At 45.3% G+C, this 26393-nt stretch overlaps 1 protein-coding gene across 1 annotated transcript; it reads right to left on the bottom strand.

The window, feature by feature from the left end:
• lrig3 (leucine-rich repeats and immunoglobulin-like domains 3) lies at window positions 1-23193 on the bottom strand. The gene is made up of 19 exons (XM_037121529.1): window positions 22997-23193; window positions 18501-18572; window positions 18310-18384; window positions 10764-10898; window positions 10513-10656; window positions 9994-10137; window positions 9231-9374; window positions 8119-8262; window positions 4983-5063; window positions 4785-4856; window positions 4166-4237; window positions 3588-3751; window positions 2856-3191; window positions 2453-2734; window positions 1864-2340; window positions 1593-1751; window positions 1362-1499; window positions 723-977; window positions 1-632 (listed from the first exon to the last, which is right to left on the bottom strand). The coding sequence occupies exons 1-19, from the start codon at window positions 23191-23193 to the stop codon at window positions 394-396; spliced, it is 3330 nt and encodes a 1109-aa protein (XP_036977424.1). The 3' UTR covers window positions 1-393.
• Between the last annotated feature and the right edge of the window lie 3200 nt (window positions 23194-26393).

The following is a 26393-nucleotide window of genomic DNA, read 5'->3' as shown; positions in this document are numbered from 1 at the left end:
TTTTTTTTTGTTTTTTTTTATTGTTTACATATGTGCAAAACACTGCTTCATCCAAAGCTGGAGTAAATGAACAGGCAGGGCTGCAAAATACTCGTACACAAAAAAGGTAAGCAAAAATAATGGAATCTGTTTATATACAATTTACAAAATATAATAAACTTTATATAAAAAAAATGTATATAATCATCTATGTTATTTAACTGAAGCCGTGGCCTTAAGGAACAGCTGCTAACATGCCCCCTAGTTACTCTTCTCCAGGAGCATCACATTGTCCTTTACATTCACTCGTTGCACATTTGAGGAGTCCTTTATTGCAAAAGTGTCCGTTCAGTGAGGTAGAAATGTTTTTTTTTTTTTGGTCGTCCTCTTCATGAAAAAGCAAGAGTCACTCGGTTAGGTGCTCGTTCGGCGCTGAGGGAAGGGATCAGTCCTGTTGTCAAACGGCTGTTCGTAAACGCTGTTGCTCTGCTCTGATGAAGAATCCTTGGTGAGACTGCTCTCCTGGTCGGAATCGGCATCCGGAGCGGTGTATGGATTCTCGTGCAGAGTTATTCCATTGTGCGACACTGAGGGCGGACCGAAGCCTGTGTACAGGTCCTTGTGAGGCCTCCAGGGAGCTTTCCCAAATGTTCCTGAGCGAGAGAGACGAGAGAGAAAAAGTCAGACCAATGCGTGGCCCACGTCCGTATAAGTCTGAAAAACTGATTAAACTCAAGACCTACCCATGAAGGTGTTGCAGGGGGCGAGACACTCATGAGGCCTCCCGCAGTCGGTGGCTTCGGCCTCCTCCACAGATGCTCGGCGGTCACTCTGCTGGTGGGTGGGACCGTGGTGGAGATTGCCGTTGGGGAGCTGCATCAGGACAGTGGAGGAGCAGAGGTCGAAATGCTCAGACAGGAAGTAGTCCCTCCTTTTAGAGCTGGTCAGGCTGCCGCTGTAGGAGTCAATGCAGACGGGCCTTTGGTCTATGGAATAGCCTGAAGGTGAGAAATGGAAATGATTAGTTCCTTGAGAAAGTGTGAAAAACCAAATGACCAGAGATAATAAGTGCACTTAATAACGGAATCTGACTTTTGGCATTAAACCTCACAGATGTGGAAGCGATTCCAGAGAACAATAGGTGATTGCTGAGTCTCAATGCCAGGTTGTCAAATACCAACGCTGTGAGTTGGTATTCGGTCCGAATTCGTACTCCAGGCATTGGTATTTGATGGTCTGGGAATGAGACTACCTTTCTCCAGAATTGCCTTCACCATCTTTAAATGAATCTTGAATCGTTGGACATCATGTTTCCAGCTCAACAGCAGTCTCGTTGTAGGATCAAGAGAGCGTTTTCCATTTGGCGGCTCGTTCGCACACACCTGTGAAGACTTCTGATGGATCGGGGTACATGTTGTCTCGGCGAAGCAGCGAGCTGACTGGACCTTGGTAATGGCAGAGGAGAGGATCAATGGCTGCCTCCATGTCTGCTTCGCTTCCTGTATCCAGCTGACAAAGGCCTGCGTGGGCGAAGGAACAGGATCATGTAAGACGAATGTGATGCTGCACAACAACTCAGTTTAAGACAAAGACGTTCGGACAGGCGTTTTTACCGTTCATGTCTTTAGGTTGCAGGTAGAAACCGCTCATGGACGAAGCCATATACTGATGGCTGCTGCCGCTTTCTGATGGGATGTAGCCATCCTGTCGGTCGGCCAGCGTGCCCTGGGAGGACAGGTAGCTGGGGATGTCGGCGGGCAAGTTGGTCTCATCTGGATTTGAAGGACATCAAGTTAGATCATACACAAGTGTGGACAGAAGAAGAAACTTTAAGGTTCCTCGATCAAGCAGATTTACATCTACGAAAAGCAATCGTGAACCAACCTGTGTTGGTGACGCTGCAGTCCTCGTTGCGTCGCCGGGTGTGGTAGATGATGACCACCCACACCAGTGACGTGCCCACCACGCAGCACACCACAGCTATAATGACGATTCCCACCGTGGTCCAACCATCATCATCGGACCCTGCCCCGCTGACCATGCTGACGCCCACGCCGCCCTGCACTCCGGAGTCACAGTTGGGATTCGGTATGACCGCCAGCCTGACGTTCCCCCTCTCGGTGCCCAGCGTGTTGGACATCTCGCAGGTGTACTTCCCTGCATCAGCCTCTGCGGCATCAACGATGATGAGAAGCTGGTTGGCGGCTGCGAAGAAGTGGCGCTCGGTCACTAGCAGTGGGCTGTCATCTTTGGTCCAGTTTAGTCTCGGGGGAGGGCTGCCGCCGGCTATGCATTGGAGGACAGCCGTTTCACCCTTGGCCACGGTGCGGTCCATGAGGGGCCGCAGGAAGGAGGGCGTTTCTGTAGCACGGCAGAGGAAAAGAAAAGCAGCAACGTTAGCGTGATCGATCAGCGACATCAGTCTTTAAACCTAAAACGGAATCTCCAAATGCAGAGTATGAATGTTTCTAACCTAGAACAGTTAGCGTAGCATTCGCAGAAATAGCTCCAGCCGTGTTCTGAGCCGTGCAGCTGTAAACCCCGATGTCCTCGGTCTTGACGTCCACGATGAAAAACACATCATCCTCCGGCATGACGTGCATGCGGCGTTCACGGGCAGCGGGGAAGTCGGTGCCACCGTCCTTCTGCCAGGCGATCTGAGGGGAAGGGTGACCCACGGCGGCACATTCCAGCCTGGCTGTAGCTCCGGCACGTATACTCAAGTCCATCGGCATCTTGTTGAAGGAGGGCAGCACTGGGAATGACAAAAAAAAAAAGTTTGACTTTGGATCATTTACGACTTTCACAGGCAGTTTATTGCTCTTGCAGATACAGACAGATGCCAAACATTAGGTTTCTCCCATCTCAAAACTTACTGTTGACAGTGAGCCGGGCCTTGGTGGAATATGACGACCCAAAGTGGTTGGAGATGACGCACTGGTACTTTCCCTCGCTGGAAAACTCCACATTTCGGAGCTGCAGGGTGGTCGTGTACTCCGTCACCTCCGTCTCGCCTCCCGCGCCTCCCTGCACGCGCAGGTGGGCCTGGTTGTGGATCTCGGCGTCGTTCAGGACCTCGTTGTCTTTCTTCCAGGCGAAGGTCATCGGCGAGTCGCTGGAGCTGGCTGCAGAGCAGACGAACGTCACGTTGGTGCCCTTGAGGGCCGACTGGGTCTCTGGCTGCACTGTGATTTGAGGCTTTGGGAAGTCGTCTGGGAAGAAAACAAAAGGGAGAATTAAAAACTGCCATATAACAATTCCCATGTGTTAAGGTCTGGTTTATTTAGCTGTTTGGTATTTTTGGGGCATTTTGTTGGTAGATGAGGTTCTGAAAGGGAAAAAAAACCCAAAACAAAACAGAAAAAAACTGAAATGTTTCCTCAGTAGTTTACTCTGATGGTAACCAGAAAACCTGAAGACTTAGTGAATTTCCACAACGGCCCCTTCATGCAGCTCATTAGCTCGTCCAGGAGTCGGGGAGGAAAATACTCGACAATCCGGGTCAGTTTGTAAATGGAAAAAAGCTGCCTTGGATAGATGTCTGTTTCTGAGGCATTACAGTATGCGTGCGCGTAAAAGGTGTTACAGCGAGCGAATGCATCACTCACCACACACAAACTCCTCCTGGCTGACGGCGAACACGCTCCTGCCCTTCAGCATTTGCGGGTGGGCGCAGCTGGCATTGACGCAGGGCAGGAAGGTTTGTTCTGCCACCCAGACGGGAAGCCACTTGAGCTGGCAGTCGCACAGCAGGCTCGATGTGTTCAGGCGTCTGCCAGGGCACAAGATACCAGAGAGATTTTATTCATAAAGCACTGACATGACTTTAAATTGTTAGGTTTTTTTTTTTTTGTTAGGGATCTTGTGTCTTGCATAGTTCATAAAGAGAGCTTGAACGGAATACAGAACAGACTACTTTTTTAAAAACTGTGTGGGAAACACATTAAGTCACAATAAAAATTTTTTTTTAAAAACACCCTGACGTTTCCCAGAACAGCTTTTTCGCTGGACGCTATCCTTCGGTGGAAGGAGACAAAGGAAACTGTGAACCTGTTATTAACATTGAAGCAAGCACTGTTTGGTGCTGACTTTTCCCAGAAGACCATAATGAGTTTCACCTGGTGTTCTGTCCCACATCAACTCCAAAACACTAACTCCATTTGTCCTTAAGAGTGGTTCTACTTACAGCTCCTGCAGGTTCTTCATCTGAGAGAAGGCATTCGCTTGGACGGACATGATAGCGTTATTACTCAGATCTCTGCGGAGGAAAAAAAATGAGAGAAAAAAAAAAAGAAATTAGGAGACGGTGAGATCCTCGCAGAGAGATGGCAGCTTTTTCTGCCAGCATCAGCCGTACAGAGCGAAGGCTGCAAAAACTTCAATCGAGGGGGGAAGAAAAAGGTCTGGGCTCCAGAACAATAAAACTCTGGGCAGCAGTTTGCTGTGTTAATCAAGAGAGGCCCGACTCTGGGCTGCTTTGAGCTCTGGCAACGGCTGGGAAAAAACTCTAATTAGAATCAAATGCAGCTGTTGCACACTCACACACATACGCATCCACACACAGACACACACACACACACACAGCTCCCTTCGCTCGCCTCGGTGATCGATATAGTCTGGCACACATGTAAAGATACTAATGGCGGTGTTTTTTTCCCCGACTCCACATCAAAGCGCAGGAATGGGAGAAGATAGTTTGGGTGCACAGCTCTAACAAACAGCCTCTGTGTCTCAGTGTGATTCACCCTGCTTAGTTTACAGCTCGGACTTTTGGAAACAATCAGTGAAACACGAGGCCGACTCACAGGTGCTGCAGCGCGTCCAGGCCGGAGAAAGACTTCTTGGTCACCGAGCGGATCTGGTTCCCCTGCAGAAATCTGGGAAAACGACAAAAAAAAAAAAAAATCAGTTTCAGAGCTCGCCCTTTGTCTCATTTCATCTGCATCCCATAAAAGTCACGCGGTCCAGTTTGAGACATCATGTTACACTGATCATGAACTCACAGTTTTTTGAGCTTGTCCAACGCAGAGAAGGGCCCGTTCATGTCCTCAATGGTCCAGGAGATTTCATTCTTTTGGAGATCCCTTTTTTTTCCCAGAGAAACAAAGACAGACCGCGTTGTAAAAAAAAAAAAATCCACACCCAGAAAAACAACTGCAGTCGCGATGTTAATAAAACTTTATGCGGCTTTACATTTCGTGTGAGGGGGGAGAAATGTTTGAGACTGTAAAATTACATTCAAAGCGGCTCCATGCCTGAGAGGAAGTCCCTTCCCGGCCTTTGCGGTGCTTTTTTAAAAAGTCTGCGAAGCCTTCTCTGTGTTGTGTAGAAAAATAAGTTTTACAAGGTGCTGCAATATAACATGTGCGCTGCATTTGAGGGGATAAATATACTCATGCAATTCAAATATGTATGCGAGTCACCCTCAAAGGAGATCCTCCATCCCACATTAAATTCATCACGAGTCTGTGATATTTAACACATTCTTTGGGGTCATCTGTGACCACGAACTGTATTTTTTTATTTTTTTTTCCCCAAGTAAAACCCCTACTTATGGTACACTCCCACCCTGTCTGTCAGTGCATTCAGGAGTTGGCTGAGGCAGCTGTTCGCAAGTCCAAACTTAGCCTAGTTTAAGCGTTTGCTAAATGGAGATTAGCTTAAGACCGACATAAAACTGTCCGAATCGCGCAAAGTGGTTAAGCAGAGATTAGTTGTTACCATAATACCGTAACATGTATTAAAAAAAAACGAGTAAACACTAAACGGGTACGTTTTTAAAATAGCATTTCATAAAAATCGGTTAGGTTAGCTTAAAGTGCCCTGAGGCACAATCGTTCTCATTGTTAGCATATTTGATTTTGTTAGCCTATCAAACATTAATCAGTTAAGTCAAACATCATTTTTAACCGCAGCGGAATTATGTGTCAGATACGTCAACTGCTAGCAATACTGCTCGGAAGCTAACGCGGCTTTTGCTAGTTGGTTTAGTTAGCTAACAGTTGCATCTGAAAGACAGCGTGTGTAAATATTTAGTGACATCTTTGTAAAAACTAATCTGCTATCTTTCCTTTAAGCTTTTGAGTTTCAGATCACATATGTCGACCTATCACGTCTTCTGCTCTTCAATCTAAATGTGTCATACTACTAGAAAGCTAATGTAAGTTTCGCTAGATGGTTCAGTTAGCTATGTGTATATATTATTTTTTTAAAAATCTATCTCTGCTTCGTGAAAACTTTTATGATAGTGGGGCTAAGATTAACTGTAAGGGACAGCTGCTGCAGTTGACTTGTGGCCTAGTTCCTGTTACTTTAGGCACAAAATGAGTCTCTCTGGCCTTGACTTCAATGGATTTCTCCCTGTATGATCTTTGAATATGTGGGAAATACAAAGCTCTACAAAAAAAAGGTGACACTCTTTCACTTTGAGGGAATGACACCTGAACTTGATGATAAACGCCAGTTTGCCCTGAAACCTTTTCTGCTATCAAACTTAAGCCGTGACGGCTGGAAAAGAATCCAGAGACATTCTGCCCACCATCCGCAGAGAGAAAAATACACCAAACAGCTAAACAGAGCGGCATTAGAGTACAAACGTCGCTAAAAGCCAAGAATTTCCCAGAGAAATTGCCTCCTTTTGATCCCTCAGCTGCTCTAATGCTTTCAAACAGTTATTTTCCTCCTCGGCATGTCTGGTTATGGCTGACTGAGATTGAGGAACGGCGTGTGTGTGTGTGTGTGGGGGGGGGGCGGCGTATTTGAAACCCTGAAGCAATCCATGTCCACCTAGCTGCACACCTGCCCTACGGTGACCTCAGCAGCGCAGCTCACATTTGGTTCCAGTTAAAAAAAAAGGGGGGAAATGTTACGGAGCCTCTCTGTGGGAACGGGGGGGATGGGTGGATGTGGGTGTGGTTGATGGGGGGGGTCAGATGGAGGAAGGGGAAGAGTGGGGGTGGGGGTTGTTGAGGTTGGGACTGTGCCTCTTGGAGGTTTTTTATGTGTGTGGAGAGACCTCAACACGGTAATCTATTTCACATCCCCAAAACAAATCAGGCAGGATATTTCCACTCAGGCAGAGGATTGACGGTGGAGGTGGGTTTAACGAGGGCGGGAGGGGCAACAGAGCAGCATATGAAGCACTTACTCGCTTTAGGAACTTGTTTTAATGAGAAAATGGTACCACTCTTGCTTTTGTACATTAAAGTTCCCTTGAAGTCAAAGAGTCTTTAAGTGTTTTTATCACGTGTCTTGCTTTATCTCATTTACACATTGGTATCAGGCCCAAAAATGGTGAAAAAGACGATTTGTAGGCATGTGTTACCTTCCTAGAAAATTGTGAAAAAAATGCAATTAATTAATTTTCTAGTTGCTCCCTATAAACACCTCCGGACTGAGGACATGCTCTGCCTTTGAAAACCGGTGACAGTAACAAGGTGAATTATTTTTTTGTAGTTTCCTGATGGACAGACGCTGGCAGCTCTGTTGCTAAAGAGACCGCTAACAGCTGCAAAATGTAGCTGCTGTTAGCTAGTTAGCAGTCCTGTTTGCTGAATCAGCCCCAGGGTGCATGGAGCCAAACCTGGGGAAACCTCCGTACTGTACTTCTCGTTGCCAAAACGGCCTTAATCGTCTGTCCTAGTTCTGTCCCGGTCCCAGCTGTGCTCACTGGGTGCTGCCAGTCTGAGGTGTGTTGGTGCACCGCTAGCTCGGTGGTCGGGGGTGTAATGCACATTTAGCACAATAGGCTACTGTAAACGCCAATCAAAATCCGCAACGAGTCCCTCTCGAGCTGTTAGTAACTACGCCAAAGGAAATAGAACTCCACTGGATGTTTCAGGGGAACTTTAAGTACGTAGCTAGAGCTGGCAGAGGATTAGCCTAGCTTAGCACAAAAACTGGAAGTTATTTTGGCAAATTTATCTAAAGCTGTGGTACTGTGGGCTGTTGATCTGATTAGCTTCAAGACAAAAAAGTCCAAATTTGCTTTGTACTTATCATAAAATACTGTGTCTGTTGTATTCTAAGGTTGTGCAGATAAGCCGCCAACATTCTGACACAAACCACGTAACATCTGTGATGAGCGGAGGTCTGATTATCCAGGGAGCGTTTGCCATAAGAATTCTGAATTTCACTCACAGCATCTGGAGGTTGGAGAGGCCGCGAAAGGCTCCGTCTGCAATGAAGCTCACGCGGTTGTTTCCGATGTGGAGCTCGTCCAGGAGGCTCAGGCCCACGAAGCTGGACTCCTCCAGCCGGGACAGATGGTTGGAGGAGAGGTTTCTGTAGGACAGGCAGCAAAAACAATGACATGAGAACAGCGTGGAAGAAAGTCAAACAATCCTCTTGCTTCACTGTTGCTCCACAGGTGAAAACTGCAGGGACAAATATCCAAAGCAAATGTCCTTAATTTAATTTCTGCGCAGGTTTCGATGGTGAGGGAAAAAAATCCTTTTATTCCCAGACTTTAAAAGACCCGAGTTATCTACAATCAAAAATGTTGGCGTTTAATTCCACGATAACCTTCGTTTTGACGAGATCAAAACAGAACTCTTGAAACAAACAGAGAAGGGCCAGCTTTTTTTTTTGGTTTGTTTTTAAGTAAACTCAGATGCGAACACATCAGATAGCCGGGCACGTTCCCAGCAGGCAGGAGGCTTGTTTACTCTCAGGTTCATGTGATAAGAGCGAGCTTGGGGGGGGACAACAACCTATCTGTGAAGAAAACGCTCCAGACATTACAAACACTGAACTGACCGCTGCTGTAAACAACAGCCACAACAAAGGAAAATCCAGACTGCTTCCAGGAATGTGTGCTGACGGGCGGGAAGTGACTCAAGTTTGTGGGTAATGTAGTGTTTCACATGAAAGAAAGTGCAGCTGATAATGGATTCCCATAGGAGAAATAAGTGGGACTTCCGGAGGGTGGTGTTTTTTTGGCTCAAGTGACATCGGAACAGAGAGGAGGCAAAGGGGTGTGTAATGTGTGCTGGCAATGCTTTAACGCTGGCACCGGCTGGCAGAGCATAAAAGATGCTGCTTTGTCCGCGCATGTGTGTGTGTGTGTGTGTGTGTGAATTGGCGGCGGGAGGAACCGGAGTGTGAAGAAGGGCAGACGGGAGTGCCAGAGAGGAGGAGAGGGCAGCGCAGAGAAGTGTTGGGAGTTCAGAGTGTGAACGGAGAGTGAGGAGGGAATAACCAGAGGGAGGGAGGGAGGAGGGGGAGGGAGAGAGAAAGAAAGGTGGACTCACAGCTCGCCGAGTTTCTGGCAGAACTCCCAGGCGTCAGGTCGGATCCTGCTGATGGCGTTGTGGCCGAGGTGGAGCTGCTGCAGAGTCAGCAGGCCGTACAGCCAGCCCTTGCTCACCTCCGTCAGGTTGTTGTAGTCCAGCTGCCTGCAGGCCCACACACACACACACACACACACACAATGAGACTTTGTGCTGCGTTTAAAGGGTAAATCCACACAAAAATGAAGATTCAGTCATTATGCTGATGGAAAGTCATATGAACTTCTGTATTCCAACAATTATTTCTGGAGCTTGACAGGAAAACGCTGCTGCAGCTTTCTACTAAACAAATGAAATAAAAACAGAAAATGGCTCCGCACGGCTCATCCGGCATAATCCACGACCCAGGGAGCCCTGAGATCCCAAAATGATTTGAAAAAATGTTGTTTACAACCTTGATGCACGGTCAACTTGTTAGCATTAGCGGCTGCAGTGAAGATTTCTACTTTAAAAAGGGGGAAAATCAGTTTAGGATCTCTGGCCTTCTGGACACTTCAGCTAACAAGCTGCATGGAGCCATTTTATGTTTTTATTTCGGTTGTTTGTTTAATGTTTTCCATCTCTATCCGATGCTGCAACACTGTCCTGCAGTGAAGCTCCAGAAGCGTTTATTTACTGAGTGCACGTTCAATGACTGCACTTTCATTTTCTGGGTAAACGTCTCCTTTAAATCAACGACGCATGAACAGAACTCTATGCAGTTAATTTGGTGAATGCTGCTTACAGGACTTCCATGTTGCTCAGGCCCCAGAAGGCTCCGTCCATCAGGCGGCTGAGGCCGTTCCTCTGCATCTTCAGGGAGCGGAGAGCGTGCAGACCGTGGAACGTCAGGCCCTCCACCCTGCGGACACGGTTCCTGCTCAGCTCCCTGAAACACACACACACAGAACGGTAAGTTTCAGAGTACGTCTGTTTTCTCCACCTGTTTGTTTCCCCTGAACTAAACTGATTTCAGGGTGAAAAGGCAAACTGAAAACTAAACTCTAAAATAGATGATATCAGTTGGTCAATAGTCAGCTCTATATATGCCTTGAGAGAAAGAGAGTATTGTTCAGTTTAAATGACATGCTGGCCCTCACTTTTATTCATCCTGCATACTGTAGATCTTTAACTTTACAGGTGACAAGCCTCCAAATTAGTGTGCAGTCAGGGAGGAAGTTCGGTCGAAGAAAGTCATTTCGTTTAGAGCGTCTCGAAAAGCATCAAAGTGTTGACAAGGGTCATGAGCGAAAACAAAGCTTACAGATGCTGGAGGTTGGGCAGCTGGAAGATCTTGGCTGGGATGGAGGACAGGCGGTTGCGGTTCAGCCGGAGAACCTGCAGACTGCTGGACAGGTTGGTGAAGCAGCCGGTCTCCAGCGCCGAGATACGATTGTTGTTGAGGAACCTGAGGGTGAACAAAGTTTACGTACTGATACATTTAGCGCTTTTTCCCAGAATTAAGCACACTAGAGTGTAAGGTATATTAATAATGACACTAGTAGTGACACTCACAGGTTCTTGAGGGGCAGCGCGGGGAAGGAGCTGGCCTTTATATCCACGATGTTGTTGTTGCTGAGGTCGAGCGTTTCCAGAGCGAGGAAGGGCCGGAGCTGCTCCTCCGAGATCCTGGTGATCCTGTTGTTTGCTCTGAAAATACAGACGCCATCGCTCCAATAAATGACAAAAATACTGTGTATTTGACCAGCGGCGCGCACCAGTTTCATGTTCCTCGATACACAAACAGTCGAGTCCCTCAATTAGCCTACGGTATTAAAAAATGGCAAACTCTCACGCGCTCGCACGGCTAAAACTTACCACCCAGCGCGAAGCGCTCTCATCTTTTTTCTTTTTCTTTCTTTTCTTTTTTGCCGATGTTGCATGAATGCTCCGAGGATTGCCGACAAATTGCTCAGTATGATCAACGTTGCTGCTCTTCACGCCGGGTCCAAGCGGGAGTTTAGTGATGTGTTATTTTGTTTATAAGGTAATTACCAACAAGGTATTTAAAAAAGTCACCTGCCAATTACTTGGCTGATGAATACCATTCCCTCAGTGAAAGCATGCCTCGGCAGAGGCCAGCAATTTCCTGAGCTGCACGCCTCCTAAATTGCAGTGCAGGGACTGCTTAGTTATAAACAGAGCCTGTACAGTGCCCTCTTTGTGTATGAGACTCGGCAGTAGAGAGAGAGTGAGGGGGGGAGGCAGGAATTCCCTCCAATGCACCAGACTACAGGCCTCGTTTTCAGTATTCATCGGGATGGTTACAGTGCCCCCCCTTCCAGCTACACCTTACTGACCAGAGAGCTGTTAGTTTTTCTGTTGCCCCCCCCCCCTTTTTTTTCCAGCAGCCCTCTCGATAAAATCTGAAGACAGGTTTATAATGCAGGTTTATAATTTGGGATGTGGTGTCGTTAATTTTTTAATTGTTGGAATCTGTCAGTCAACAGGCCCACAGTACAGACCGCCTCAAATGAGAGTGAAAACACAGGCTGATTGATCGGTCAATCGCATAAAAAACTATTTTGAAACCGTACCAGACACCAGTCCAGCTTCTCAGTTCTGCTTGACTTCTGAAGTCTGTGATATTCAAGTAATATCTATGTCATTTAAAAACATCAACTTGGGTTTTAGTAATCTTAAACATCATAGGATCTACATCAGCCACTAAAGTCATTGGCCCGATATTGAGAAATATGGACACTTTATCAAAGCAGTGACATTATAGCTGATATGATGAAGCCTAATTTCTTCCATTCACTTAAAATGTACTAAATCTACACATCGATACAGTAGGTGGTGGTCTGCAAGTTCTTAGTTGGTTTGTGATAGGCCAATAAATACAGAGAAGAATCACTGCAGCCTGTGTTACCGTCAGGTGCACACAGACTGCAGGTTAGGAGCTTCACAAAAATGTGAAATTATCAGTCAATTTATCGCTGCTGGCCAAGAAAATCACGCAATTACACTTAGGATGAACATCATTTATAAGACGTGTCTATTCTCAACCACCGAGGCCATTGCTCTCACAGACTCTGCTGCTCAGTCTTATCCTCACCTCAGATTTTAATCTCATTTCGCCCACCTCGGGCAGAGAGACGGCGTGACACCACGCCGCTGTGTAACTGATACGTCTCACACCTATTCAAGACGCTGAGGAAACTCTGACCCATTTTCTGCGTGCTGATGTTGATATTTCCATAGAAATGTGATTCCCCATCTGGAAAGTGCAACACCTTTTGGAAATCTTCTGATCCAAACACATAGGGGAAGATTCACCACCCAACAGAGATTAAAGACGGATGTCAGCCAGGGCTGTGCATGAGCATGTTTCTCAGCTTAGTGCTGGAGTCGACGTTTGGCGCTGTGGCGGGGAAAGACAGTGGGCCAGGGGACTGTCTAAAATGTCTTTCTTTTACAATTTGGGCAAGTTGCAAACTCGCCCAAAATTATACAACTAAGGCATTGTATGATGCACTGAAACTGCTTAAAGAGGTTAAATCACTGCTGGATTGAACTGTTACGTTCTTACAGCAGCAATGCTGTGCATGATGGAAGCGCCAAAAGCAATATAAATTTGACAACGGGTTGTATGAATCAAGTCATTTTGTTTGCAGCAAAACATTTTCAAAAAACACTTTAGAAAAATCTATAGAAAGTTTTTGGTGCACATAAACTACAGGCTGTAGTAAAACTCATATCACTGTCAGCAATAAAAACAGCACAAGTAGCTCTTTTGTTTGGAGATTTGCAGAGGGCTTTCCACGCACCAAAGCCCTCCGGTCCCAAACAAAAGCGCCGCACACCACCTGTGTCTCAGTTTTCATGTTCCCCTGACTGGTCGCTGAAAGAGGGAGGGCCGCCCGGTGAGACAGAACCAGTCTTTCCAGTTTCTCTCCTGGGGGAAAGGAGATCCATGGAGAGGGACTGGGGCACACTTCCTGTCTGAGGATGAGGAGATGGACCCTAAAAGGTGCCTGGCCAACTTCTTATTCCGTAATCCTCTCATAAACTCTGTGACTGCATGGATGGACGCTAGACCATGTGCTCAAATTTTTCACTGTTGTGATCCAGGTCGGAATCATTTTTCTGCCTACCAACTGATCAGCAACTGAAAAGACAGTGAATAGAGAACATTTGGAGGGACGTAAGACCATATTTGTTGTTCAAACAACATATTTGATAACCCTTTACTAACCATGAGACAGCAGCTAACGTTAGCATTTAACCATCATCGACACAGGAATGGCGTTAATAAATTCTGAAACATCAGTGTACATCTTTGAATGGTACAATTATGGTAAGTAGTTAACTAGGTAATTAGCTACACAGCAACAAAACATTAGCATTCAACCATTTCCTTGCTAACTAGCGGCAATTAATGCAATATCAAGATGCATGCTGATATTTCAGAATTCATTTTCACCTTCATATAACGCAAAACTACCAAACATAATGTGACGTTAGCTCAGAAGTAGCTGAATGCTAAGGCAGCGGCTGTTTAGCTACTTCCTAGCTAACTAGCGACCATTACTGTGCCATTTCAAGATGTGCACTCATATTTCACAATTAATTTACAACTTTCCTATTGTATCGAATAACAAAACAGTAATGGTAGCTGGGAACTGGTTGAATGCTAACATTAAGTGCTGTCTAATGGTTAGCTATGTGTTATCAAATATGTTGTTTTACCTCAAAACTCGGCCGTATGTCCCTCCAAATTTTCACTATCCACTGTGGAACGATGATAATTTGTTACATACTTTTATGCGACACTACATTAGCTTCCCACCCTGAGCATGATGTCAGAGGAAAATGGCCGCTGTGTGAATACAGCCTATTGTGCCATCATACAGCAGATCCCGCTGTCATCCATGTCCACCCCCCGTCTCAACATCTGCACTGCCACTCAGTGAGCACTCCTCTCCACACACAAACAAGGCGAGCATTGTACACTTTAATCACCCACACTTGAAATTTGCTCATCCAATTTGCTATCAGATAACGTGATTATGGTGCCATTACAAGTGTGGCTGTAGGGCCACTGCTGCTGTTAGGGGAAGTCGATGGAAAGGCCAACCGCGTGTCAATAACAGCCCGAGGCGTTGTGAGTATTGATTACTTACACACTCATTGTTAAACTGCGGCAAGTGGCAGATAGACACGAAATCAATGCTGCTGTGCTGCTGTGATAAGAATCACAGAAAAACCCGTCCAATCCTCGAGTTCCTGAAAATAAGAGTGTTGCGAGTGTGTGGGTAAAGCCTGTTTTATTGCAGGCCTGTCACACCAACACCATGTGGGTTTCACACAAGCACATACCTGCCAGCGCTCTCGACAAAACCCCACAGTATTTTTGGCCTGCACCGCCATCAAACTGACCACATTTACTCACTGAGAAGCTATGCTGTTGTCCTCTCTTGAGGGGTTTTTATGTTGTTCGTTCGCGTTTTGCAGCAAAAGCCTCGCTCATCCAGCAGCAGCTAATTCTTTGACCGGGGGCGGCTCTTTAAATGGAAAGTCTACTACTTTCCAAAACCGTCTCGCTCGCAGTGTGTGTGTGTGCATGTGTGCGGCGGTGCGTTCGTGTGTGTGTGTGTGTGTGTGTGTGTGTGTGTGTGTGTGTGTGTGTGTGTGTGTGTGTGGTATTTCCTATTGGAAAAAGAACAGAGTTTTGAGAAGCCATCTGATGACTCCCTTTCTCTGCACTGGCGCCTTTAATGAAAACCAGGGCTGCGTTTTGCCGTTGAGACGCCATATTAAACTCTGCACATATCTCACTCAGATGGCTGATCATCTTAACACGTCGGCTCGCAGTCGGAGGAGGAGAGAAGCGAGGATCGTATTAACATGTGAACCGAAGGACCCTTCAAAAGAAATGACGGGGGGAGCCGTAAAGATTCTTGAGGCGTCGGCAACTTTCTGTTTCGCCTGCAAAACTAAGACGATCATCGATGTGCAGAACATTTGAGCTCATAAGTGTGTTTTACATTCTGGTATTCAAAACGTGACTGTAGTATTTCTGCACTGCAGTTCCCTGACTTCAGCTGTCAACTAAAGTATGTGGGTGGGACTGACTTTTCTTTGCATTTTCTGTTGGTGACATGTAAAGTTTCTACCGGCGGTACTCTTCTCTATCAGCTATGGTGGCTATTCTTGCTCAGAACTACTCAACTCTCAGAACACTAAGAGAACAGTTATCCTTCAACAGAACAAATGCCACATGTTTGATAGCCCCTGCTCCTCAAATTGTGAAAAGAAACCTTTTTAATTAATAGACTAAACAATAAACTGAATCCTCAACAATAACCAACAGCTTACCAAGCTTTTCATTAGTTGCAGCTTTGGCTGAATCCCTCTTGCACATGTATCTATTATGAAACTGTCACGGATTATTACTATAATCACTGCTGTTTTGGTCTGTAACCCTCATCTTCAACAAGGTTCCCATTTCCGCAGACATACCAAAAGGTTCACCGCCTAATATACCTAATCAGACCTGGAATCTCCAGGTCATTTGTTGAACACCCACCCCCCCACCCCCCCCCGAACAGGCAGAGGGATTTAGTGGCGGTGGGGTTTACCCCCTCCATAAATTCCTGGGAAATTGTTCAATTAATTAAGATGATCACGACTCAATTACTACCAGCTGCAGGGTTATTGCCGTTTGTTTTTACTCGGAGCTGCGAGGTCAAATAAGTCGGCGAGAGCTGCCGCTATGTCTGACTGGCTGTTTGAATAAGTGGTATTCGATACCCCGAAGGACTTTTTTCCCCCTTCTTTACTACCCTCCCAGCTTGAAGAAACTGAAGGAGGGAGAAAAAAATTCTGGAAAAATCACACTGCGCCGACTAATCTGACTGAAAGGACGCAGGCAGAGTGAAAGCAAGTGTAAATCTCAGTTCTGTTCTTCTTCTGCTTCTTCTGAGTGCTCTTTTTCTTTATATTGCTTTTGGCTGATTTGAAATGAATACTTAACTTGCAGAAAGCAACAGTTTGATGAGTTCACATTGTGGGGGTTTATGAGGCCAACACCAACGGTTTAGAACCAAAGCAACCAGTAACCATAGATCTGTACGTCAAACTGAACTTTTAGTTTTAGTTTTTTGATTGATATTAGCTATTATTTTTTGGGGGGAGGGGCTCCATAAACTTTAAAAATGTTCCCCTCTTATTCTGCGGCTAGTTTGTATACTTCTCCCGTTAAGTAAAAAGACACAAAATGCTCACTTGTAGTTCAGTATGCTCAGAGGTTTTAATGCCACTAGCTTCCTTGGTCTGTTACGACCAGTATGGCTAACGGTGGCTAGTGTTGGCTAACTGATCCACTGGTGACTTTAATAGTCTTCTTTACTTGCGTTTGTAACATTATCCCAGAATTATCATATTGTGGTAAGAACTGTGAGCTCCAGCAGTGGTTTGGCGACAGGCTCACTTTATTTTGACCTTAATGCACACAGTCTGATGATGTAGCATTGTGATTACATGTCTTAGCGTTCCTAGCCAATAACCGCTCAGTATCATCGGCTGGTTAATGTACATTAGTATTGGCTTTGACCTCCCTCCAGCTATACTTTTAGCATTAGCATCAGCAACAAAAAGTATCAAATATCTCTCAAACAAATACTCGAGAGAACAGTTTGTGTGCCGTTCTAGGGTTACGTTAAAAATAAAGAGGACTTTTCCCAACATGAATAAGCAGTTTCGTGTTACTCTCTGACTCAGGAGTTTTCTGCTTCCAAAGACAAAGACGTTCTAAAGCTGTCGTATTTATCTGGAGCGAGTTAAAGCAGAGTTTACACAGATGACACGACTTTCGGGTAAACCGGAGCGAGCGGGCGTCCTCAAATCAAATAAAGAAATTATGGTTTGGATAAGGGCCGGTGTTTTCAAAGTCAAGTCCGTGCAGGAACTCTGCATTAACACAAGGGTTGCTCGGGGGCACTTGGACAGCGCGCACTGCAGTTTGGGGGCTGATGAACCTGTGGCCTCCTTCTAAACCATTCGGGGGAAACAGTGCAGTCATTCAGACCAGGTGTTGTTTTGTGTGTGGAACAAATAATGAAGGGATAATGTTTTTTTTTTTTTTTCCTTGGGTCAGGACAACAAATCCATTTATAATCCAATCCGTGCAGGAGGAACACTCACATAAAAAAAAATCTCCCTCAAGGAATAAAGTGAAATATGACATCTAAACGTGTAAGAAAAGCCTCCCCACCCATCTACCTCTGCTGAAACTCGTAGCTGGAGGTGACACTCCCGCGCTAAGCCTGCAAACAAATTGTCGGCGGCTGACAGCTGAACGCCCCCCGAGGCTGACGCGCGGCGTCGTGTCGGGGCTTGATGAGGAGGACGCCTCATCGGGCCGGGAGATGGATACATTCTTCCGCGATAGCTTCACGTCGGTTTTGGAAAGACACACCACAGAGAGCAAATAAAATTGTTGAGGTTTCACACACTAATAGCCGCCGTTCTTCTTGAAAGCACGCATTGCACAACTGTATTCCAAAAGGATCTTCTGGGAATGAAAGGCAGCGAGTCGAAAGCTGGTTTTTGTTGTTGTTGTTGTTCGAATTAAGACGTCGGCCCAAAGGCGCTGTTGCATTTTCAGACGGTCAGAGACACTGCTTTGTTTGGTCGAGTCCCACACAGACAAACGGAACACACCCACCGATGCTTCACCATAGAAAATCACCAAATTTGGATTTCTCTCATTTTCACATGACACATTTTTCTTTCCCTCCGGCATCACGTCACTGCCTCTGGGTTAAAAATACACCCAACAGCAGCGACTGCTACCAGACAAAACATTTCCATTCCTGTTGATGGCATTTGTCTTCGACCACGTGACCCGTCTGGGGCTGGGTGCCATGTCTCCAACCGGCCCCGTCTGGGAACTAGCTCAGCCAAAAGGGTTTCTCTCCGGAGGGACGGGGGGACTGCTTCCCAGCTTGCTACTTTAACCACTCATGGCAACTCTGGCGGAGGATTACCCTCCAAAGTAAACCGAAGTGAGTCTGGGGAGGGGTTGAGCGCTTTGAGAAAAGTTTTTTTTACTTACAGGATGAGCGTCGTGAGGTTTGAAGCGCGAGGGCCCAGATCAGGTATTGCCTCCAGTTCGTTGTGGTTCAGCTTTCTGCGCGCGTTAGGGAAAAAGAAACGGTTAAAAAGAACAGCTTGGGCAGTGACAAAGTGTGTTCGGAGAATCCTGCGTTTACTCTAGAAAGTGCTGAGAACACCAGGCACACTTACATTTCACTTAGATGTTGTAGTTTGGAAAACAACGCGCTGTCAAGCACCTGCAATTTGTTATGGCTCAGGTCCCTGTGGAGAGAGAAAAAAAGGCAAAAATTAAGGGAAAAGTATACACCATGGTCTGTGTTCCTCAGCTGCTCCCATTTGGGCCTACACGGCAAACATAATTACATTCACATTTTCTGTGTTATGGCTCTTAAACGGTGTGAACAGAGGAAATGGATCCAAGGGACGTCCCTGTAATTTAACAGCGAGATGGTGCAAAAACCTGACGCTGATTAAACGACGCAGATGGGTCAGAACAATAAGCTCAACCAGGGTTTGCTGCTGACACACTGTTACAAAACTGAGTACAGGTTCAGATGCCATCGACTGATTGTGAGTCACATCTGAGAAGGGATCCAAAACAAGCTGCCTCGCGTTGAAGTTCTCCAAAAAAGGGCCTTACAAGTCGAAGGCCTCGCGTCAGGCTTTTCATCCCCTTAAAACAGGAGAAGGTGTCCGTGCCAGAACAGCTCACTTCATTTATCCAGGCCTCTGCTGAGAGGCAGAGCCAAAGCAGACACGCTGATAAGTTATTGAGGGGAGAGATTCTTGTTTGTGCTGAAAACCTGACGAGGGCAGTCGATAAAAATGCTGGAGTCGAGGTTTCAGCGCTGGCAGAGGTTCGGTCCAGGTCCCTCTCTGGTTTCTGGCCTTTTTATTAACCACCTACTTTGACTGTAAGATTTACAAGCCTTCAAGCTAAATCTAATACAGTTCTCACTGATGTTTGGTTTATTATTCTGTCCAGCACCTCACACATTCTCCGACTGAAGAAATCAGCGCACACGGGACCCCCTAAACCTCTTGCATGTGTCCAATCAGTCAGTCATATCAGAACTCCTTAAGGAGTTTGCACATTTTTTGGAGTCTTCTTAATCAATGTTTCTACATGTACAAGGGTGCCTACAAAGTTTGCTTATTGCCAACTGTGTTCTTGACAGATTAGCTTGATTAGCTTTCGTTTATGTCTGGACCACCTTTGGATCAGGACCCAACACAAACCCGACTGACTCTTTTGCTGCCTGTTTTGAGAAGTAGCCTCCAAAACCAGCTCGGGGGAGTCTGGCAGAGAGAGGAGAGAGCCTCACGCGCCATAAAGTGGTGGAGTTATTGACGCTGCTGCGCACGATCAACGTCGCGGTGCCAGACACTTCTTTTTCTTTTGCACCCCCTCACCCTCTATCCCTCCCTCTCCTCCTCCTCCTCTCCCTCCTTACCTCCCTCATCTGGAATCCATCAAGGGGCTCTGGGAGGAGGGGAAGAACCTATCAACTGCTAATGTATTCACAATGCCGGGAAAAAGCGAAGAGGGGGACGCCTTTCAAACGTCTGCAACACCCCTGTCGAATTTTCTGAGGCCTGGTTTTGTTTTTGGTCTCCGGCGGAAAGTTTTTCACGAACCGCTCAACCAGAGTTTTACACGGCTCGCTTAAGCCGACCCCAGTCCCTCCTTCTTTTTCCTTTTCCGCGCACAGAGCCGCGTGTTGTTATTGTTGATGTAGTTCCAGCGCTGGGGGCCGTATGGGAAAGGTGTCCTATCATACTCCCTAGATAAACCCTAGTAGCTGTGACACTTCCACTTCCCTCACAAAGCAGGCTTTGAGCGGAGCAAGATAACACCCGGCGCTGCGCACAGGCTTCAGCCTGCATCTGCTGCCCTGGTGAAAATGTGCCGCACCGCGTTCTTATCACAGACTGGAGAGCAAATAATGAGCCACTCTTAAGGTTACAAGAGCTGTCAGTAACTTTTTGAGATTATGATAATGGGACACAGCAACAGATTTTAAATGCACTTCCATAAATGTTACACATTGTCTGTGTTGCAGCCAAAGACATTCTTATCTTATCATACTTATCTAGTGACTATAAAAATTACCCAAATAGCACATTTGAATCCCAAAGAGCAAACTTATGTTTTATTAGTAGTATTATTTTCATTAAAGACTATTACATTTGTGATTTTGGATGGCCAGTTATTACTGTAGCTCACAAGCTGATGTTTACACTAGCTTCCTATTAGCTAGGATAGCTGAGTCAGTTTCAAGCAAGTAGTTAGCACTGGACTAGTGATGGCGTAGCATTTTGCTAGGATTTTTAGTTCCTTAGATTTCTAGCTAGTTTAAACATGGGAATGCTGGCTCAGAATCTAACGTTCACAGAAATCATCCTTAGCAGTGAGACAAACCCCAAGCATTCCTGTTATTATCTACCTCCTCTTACTTCCTGTCTTTTTCACTGAGCATCCGTGATATCTGGGCAAATAAATGTGGTTCCTTGGCTCCTGGATATTAGAATAGCTGGTTAAGATAGTCGATTAAGGAGCTAATGAAACTTGGCATTGGACTCAGCTAGTGTACTCATACTTCTTTGCTTTTCCTAGCTGATTAGTGTTACTTGGCCAATGTTTTTAAACTCTAAAGTATTCAAAGTTCTATATTCATATATACATTTTTTTTAATGGTGTTATGTCTTGCCAGTATTTTCAGGTTCTTAGATTCTGGGCTAGTTTAACCTCTGGAATATTTGCTATCTAGCCAACAATACCAGTGAATTAGCATTAGCTATGACGCAAGGCTCAAGAATTCCAATTATTATCGAGCTCTTCATACTTCCTGTGTTTTTCCACCTCTGGGTCTACTTCTTGAAGGTTAATGTTACCTCACCAAATACAAGTGGTCGTTTGACTCAAAAACAAAATCAAGCAAGCAAAAAAAAAAAAAAAAATCATCAAACTGCAGAGAGTCTGTAGAGAGATGAGTGTTATGTGTCATTCTCAATCTTCAACTTTTAAATGGTAGTTTGCCTTTAACCCACATGTTGTGGAATCAAGCAAAAGTGAAAAGGCTATAAATTGGAGGCCTATCCCCCCCCAACAACCTCCCAGATATCCATGACTTAATCCCACTCCTTCATGCTCTCCTCTTCCTCTCCCTCCTACTTTCTCCCCCCCTCCTTTCCATTATGCGAGTTTGTTTCGATCTAATCCTACACGCTCCTCCTTAATCAGTACCATCGCTGGCTCCGGAGTTGCTAATTCAGCAGAAATAATGGGGTGCTGGAAAACAAAGGGTCGGCCGGTTTAAGGGGTTTAAGATGTGCTGGAGAGCCACTCGTAAATTAGCATGCCAGAGTGAAAAGAATTTTTCCCCCCATGTGGAACTTTTCTTTCTTTTCTTTTTTTTTCATTTTCTTTGGAAGGCCAGCCTCGGTTATGAGGCTCAGGCTGGGTCCTGTTTTCTCTGGCAACGTAAAGTTTCCAGAGCAGCACATTTCAGAAAAAGAGAAAAACTAAACCCAACAGCGGGGCAACAGCTCCAAAAGCAGGCCAGCGAATCAAGCGCCGTGGGCCTAACACGGGGCAATAAAAAACCCCAAAGTGCTGCAGCTTAACGCAGGGCGATAAAAAAAAAAAAAGAAAAAGAAAAAATCCAGTCAGAATAATTATCCGCAGAGCAGAGAACACGCCGAGGAACAACGCCATTAAAAGCCGGGTGTTTGGTATTTCAGCTCCGGCGGGGCTTCGGGCCGGGCTCAGCCTCGCCTCGGCTCGTGGAGCCGGTGGACAAACAGCAGAGACTAATGGAGGTATTACTTTAGGAAGGAGTCCAAAGCTGCGCAAGACGGCATCTTGATTTATGCTTTTACGGCTTTGAAGGCCCTGAAGGTCTGTGGAGCTGAAACCTGAGGACTGAACCAACACAGCAAATACCAACCAGTGCAACAAGAACCAAAAAAAAAAAAAAAAAACTGAGTGCTGTCAAACCATTCTAAACATTATTGTACGAAGTGAGTCTTACAACTACTAATGGTGTTATTACCGCTCAGACTGCCAGCACCAGCACCCGTACAGCTGCAGCTACTCCCACCATTTACACCAGAGAGCCTGATTATTTAAAATACTACCTGCAGGCAGTGAGGTGGCTTGTTCTGAATCACTTTCATTAACAATCACAATGGGCACATTGTTGTGTAAATGCACACTTGAAGTCAGCTTGTGCCGCTTTTCCCTGCAGACCTCCTGAAGCCGGATCAAATACATCAGATCAAACCTACTCACACACATAAACAGATTCATGACTAGGTGTAAAGTTGGACAGCAGGCCAGGTTTTCATTCCTGGGTGAGACCTTTTTTTTCTTTTGCAATCCGAGTTGAGTTTTGCAGAAAGTTTACAGACTCTCAAACTTTTTAAAACTTTTGGATTGAACCAACGTGATTTTGCTCTGCAGAAGCAGAGTGTTCATGTGGTTTACAGCCCATTCTGCTTTCATTACAGCAGGAATGTGACGGTCCTGACTGATCACCCCCTCAGCGCTCAAGGAACGTTACAACTTAAAAAAAAGCAACTTAGTGCAGATGTGTGAGTGGATATGTAGATAGTGAACCAGATGCTGATCCATGACAGTAATAGCAAGACAAAACACAAAAAGGCTCTGTAACCGGACTCACAGTTGAACCGTCCACTCCGGGATCGTGTTTGGGATCTGGCCCCTTCTCAGCCGACTGCAGTCCACCAGCTCCCCGGAACACGCGCAGGGTGGGGGACACGTCCCTGCGTGAGCACCGCATCCACGCTGTAGCCTCAGAGAGAGCAGGAAAATCACGGCAAACCCCGCAAACCCGCGGGGCTGCGGGGAGGACCGCATTTTAAATTTGTCTCGTGAGAGAGAGAGAACACCCCTCTTCGGTCGGATCTTCGAGATGAAGCGCCACCAATTCCACAGAGCGAGAAGAGAAGTCACCACACACACACACACACACACACACGAAAAAAATCCCAAATCTGTTGCCTCTGACCGCCGCAGCCGATGTTTATATCCAATCCGTGGCTGTCGTGAGGGCCGCGGGGGAGAAAGGTGACAGAAAAGCGCTCTTCTCGAACTCGCCCATTCCTGTGGAGAAACTTTTTGTGCCGTCTCCGTCTCCGCCGCTGCTGCTGCTGTTGGGGCAAACTTGTGCTGTTCAGGATCCCCACAGCGCAGCGTGAGCACACAGCAGAGGTATGCGGGGGGGGAGGAGGGGCCACAAGGGGGGTGCCTGGGTAATGTAGTCCGCGCTGCTGCCCCCGAGCTCAGCGCGTTCGGAGCAGTCAGTGCAGCTTAATGCAGAGTTTAGACAGCACTTTAAAGTAACTATCAATAATTAATAGATAATTAAACTTTAGTTAACACAAATGTATTGTTCTTTATATATCTTTTAATAAATACCGTGTAGTTCATCCATTACCAGTATCTGTATGGACATTGTAAAGGTGCAACTGATGTTTATGAACCCTTTAAACTGATTATTAAATGGTACATAAGGCATTTCATTGTTTGATAAGAGAAGGATAACTGTTAACTGAAGTGTTATTACCTATAAATTAACCGTTATAGTGTCATATACACATTCATTTAATACAGGGCAGGTAAAAGTTGACCCTATGGTTCAGTTTGGCCCTCCAGAGGTTTCTAGCAAAACCAATGAACAAAGTTTTTAAAAAGATGAAAATTATTCACTAAAACTTGAATATATATTGCTGTTTATGCTGTTTGTGGGGTTAAATGTTGTTTAAATATCTAGGACCTCTCATCATAATCATCTTTCAGAATCTAAGCACAGCAGGTCTTTGGCCCACCATTAACTTTGAGTTTTGGCCACGAAATGAAAAAAAAAAGTTTGGACGCCAACTTTTGCTATTTTACAGATGTCTGAAGCTACAATTACTGAACTGGAATGTCAACATCAACTTTTTAGGATCGTCAATACATATTCAGTTAACTATATTCGATTAGGGAAATGTCAGACTTCCAGCTTCATCCCATTTAGATGAGAGCTGAAGTTACAATTTTATGCCTAGATTCAGATTCGACATGGGGCTACATAAGCTTGTCCATGCTGCTGTCCAGGGAGACAAACACAGATTAAGAATTTGATCTTGGTGGACTTAAGCTACGTTAGCCAAAACCCCATCTGACTCATTCACAAAGAAATCCACAGTCCAGCAACATTAAACATCCTCAACAAGCTTGTATAGACAGCTGTGAGAGGCAGGAAAGGTCTCATTAGTCAGGTCACGTTAGAATCCGATCACATATGGCCAACAAACAAGAGATCTGTACAAATCATTACATAGGGCCCTTTTAGATGTATATTTTGTCTGTAAAACCCAAAGATAGTCAGTCCATTTATCAAACAAGATTCACATTTAGGAGCTGCGACTTGTGAAGATTTGGCATTTCGGCGTAACTGACTACCTAAATAGCTGCAGATTCATTTTCTTTTGCTGAGCAACTTGATTAATTGGCTCGTCCTTTAAACTCTACTGTCTGTAGATTATTTTGTATTGTGTTCTTAGTATCTGAGAACATCTCCCATCACTGACCGTTCTATAAAAGTATTTGTTTTAAATAGACAATTTTCTGAGCCGTGCTCTGTTCCCCATAAAGTGGCTAATACAGAGCTTTTGCATGCCTCTGATGGGATAACAGGGTTTCAGAAGTAGTTGAAGTGATTTTTTAACTCACACCAGTAATCAATAAGCACATAATTCATGGGAAGTGCTAATTAAACAGACGGCCACATTTCACCTTGTTGTAGGACACAAAACAACCTTAAAGGTAAAGTCACTAACAGAGGCTTTAATTAACATTTTACACTCGAAAGCTGACTGATATTTTCCTCATTTGCAATTTAAAAGGTGCGTGTTCTTTTTTTCATTTCCACATTAAAAGGGCCCTTCATTGGATATTCATGGCCAGGCAGATGTGTTAGGTTCCCCTCAGGCAAAGTATTCAACAGTTTCCTGTTGACCAAGGTCGCACTCTCGCTGTCCGCTGGCACTTCCTCTTCTCAGCGAGGACACGAGCTCATTAACGTGTTGACATGCAGATGAAAGTCGCAACTGATCTTGATGGTAACTGAATAAAAAATAAATGTCAATGAGTCAATCTGTATTCCGAGCTGGAAAGATGCAAAACATACTTTGATAAGACAAAGAGGGTGTGCTCGGAGGAGAAAAGGGGCTCGCGTCTGATATTCACCTCTGCTTTGATTAAAATATGGACTGCTGCATCTTTCACAGAGCATGGACCAAAAAAAAATAAAACTTGTTTGTTCACTACCACATGAGATGACGCGTTAATTGTTCAGGAAATATCAATCACTTGTTTGGTTCCAGGATGTTTTTCTGAATCAGTAAAGTTTTCGTATTAAAGGGGCTCAGCAGAACATCTGTGCCGGTCATTAGTTTGCGTTAGCAGAATTTTAAGCTAGCGTTAGCCACTGTTGCTCTCTGTTAGCATAGTGGTGAGTGGCTCCGGGATCAGGTAGGCTACTTGAGAATATTCCAAAGTGTCGCTCATATAGGGCCAATAAAACAATTATTCATATATGGAAGTCGCTACAAATTGTTATAGCCCCTTTAAGTCCTTCTTAAGTTCTTAGTAACAGCTACCTTCTTCAAATTATTACCTTACTAAATCGGGTAGCTAGAATAACATTTGTAACTCATACTTGGTTGCTAAGAAACAGCTATTACGCTGCCCAGCTACAAGCTATCAACATGAAGTTGTGTTAGTATGTCAAGCTAACAGTTATAACTTTTTTTAATTTTGAAAAAGGATCTGAGAACTTCTTCAATCGCTGCACATGTTTCATTTGTTGTTACAGATAAAACTGGCAAAGACATTAGTAAAGTATGATTGGTTGCTAAGAAACAACAGTGTGTACGGCCAACCTTCGCTGCCGATCTTCTTTGAATGTCGTTAGCCCATTTCCTTGTTCGATTTGTGCATCATGCAAAAAGAATGTGGAGCAAGAGGGAAATGTTGCGCGACGCTAGCCTAACTTATTTTTTTAGACTAAC

This window comes from Acanthopagrus latus, chromosome 14 (assembly GCF_904848185.1).
Source record: "Acanthopagrus latus isolate v.2019 chromosome 14, fAcaLat1.1, whole genome shotgun sequence".
NCBI lineage: Eukaryota > Metazoa > Chordata > Actinopteri > Spariformes > Sparidae > Acanthopagrus > Acanthopagrus latus.
The sequence above is the reverse complement of the archived record's forward strand: the minus strand, read 5'-3'. Positions and strand labels throughout refer to the sequence as shown.

Bases quoted from the DNA above. Each gene is read 5' to 3' on its own strand.
- lrig3 (XM_037121529.1), bottom strand. From the start codon at position 23,193: ATGCGGTCCTCCCCGCAGCCCCGCGGGTTTGCGGGGTTTGCCGTGATT. The intron at 5,064-8,118 runs GTGAGTGAAATT...GGGAAAAAAAAG, and splicing joins CTCTCCAACCTCCAGATGCT to GGATCTCCAAAAGAATGAAA. The intron at 4,238-4,784 runs GTGAGTCGGCCT...TTTCCTCCGCAG, and splicing joins CTGGACGCGCTGCAGCACCT to AGATCTGAGTAATAACGCTA.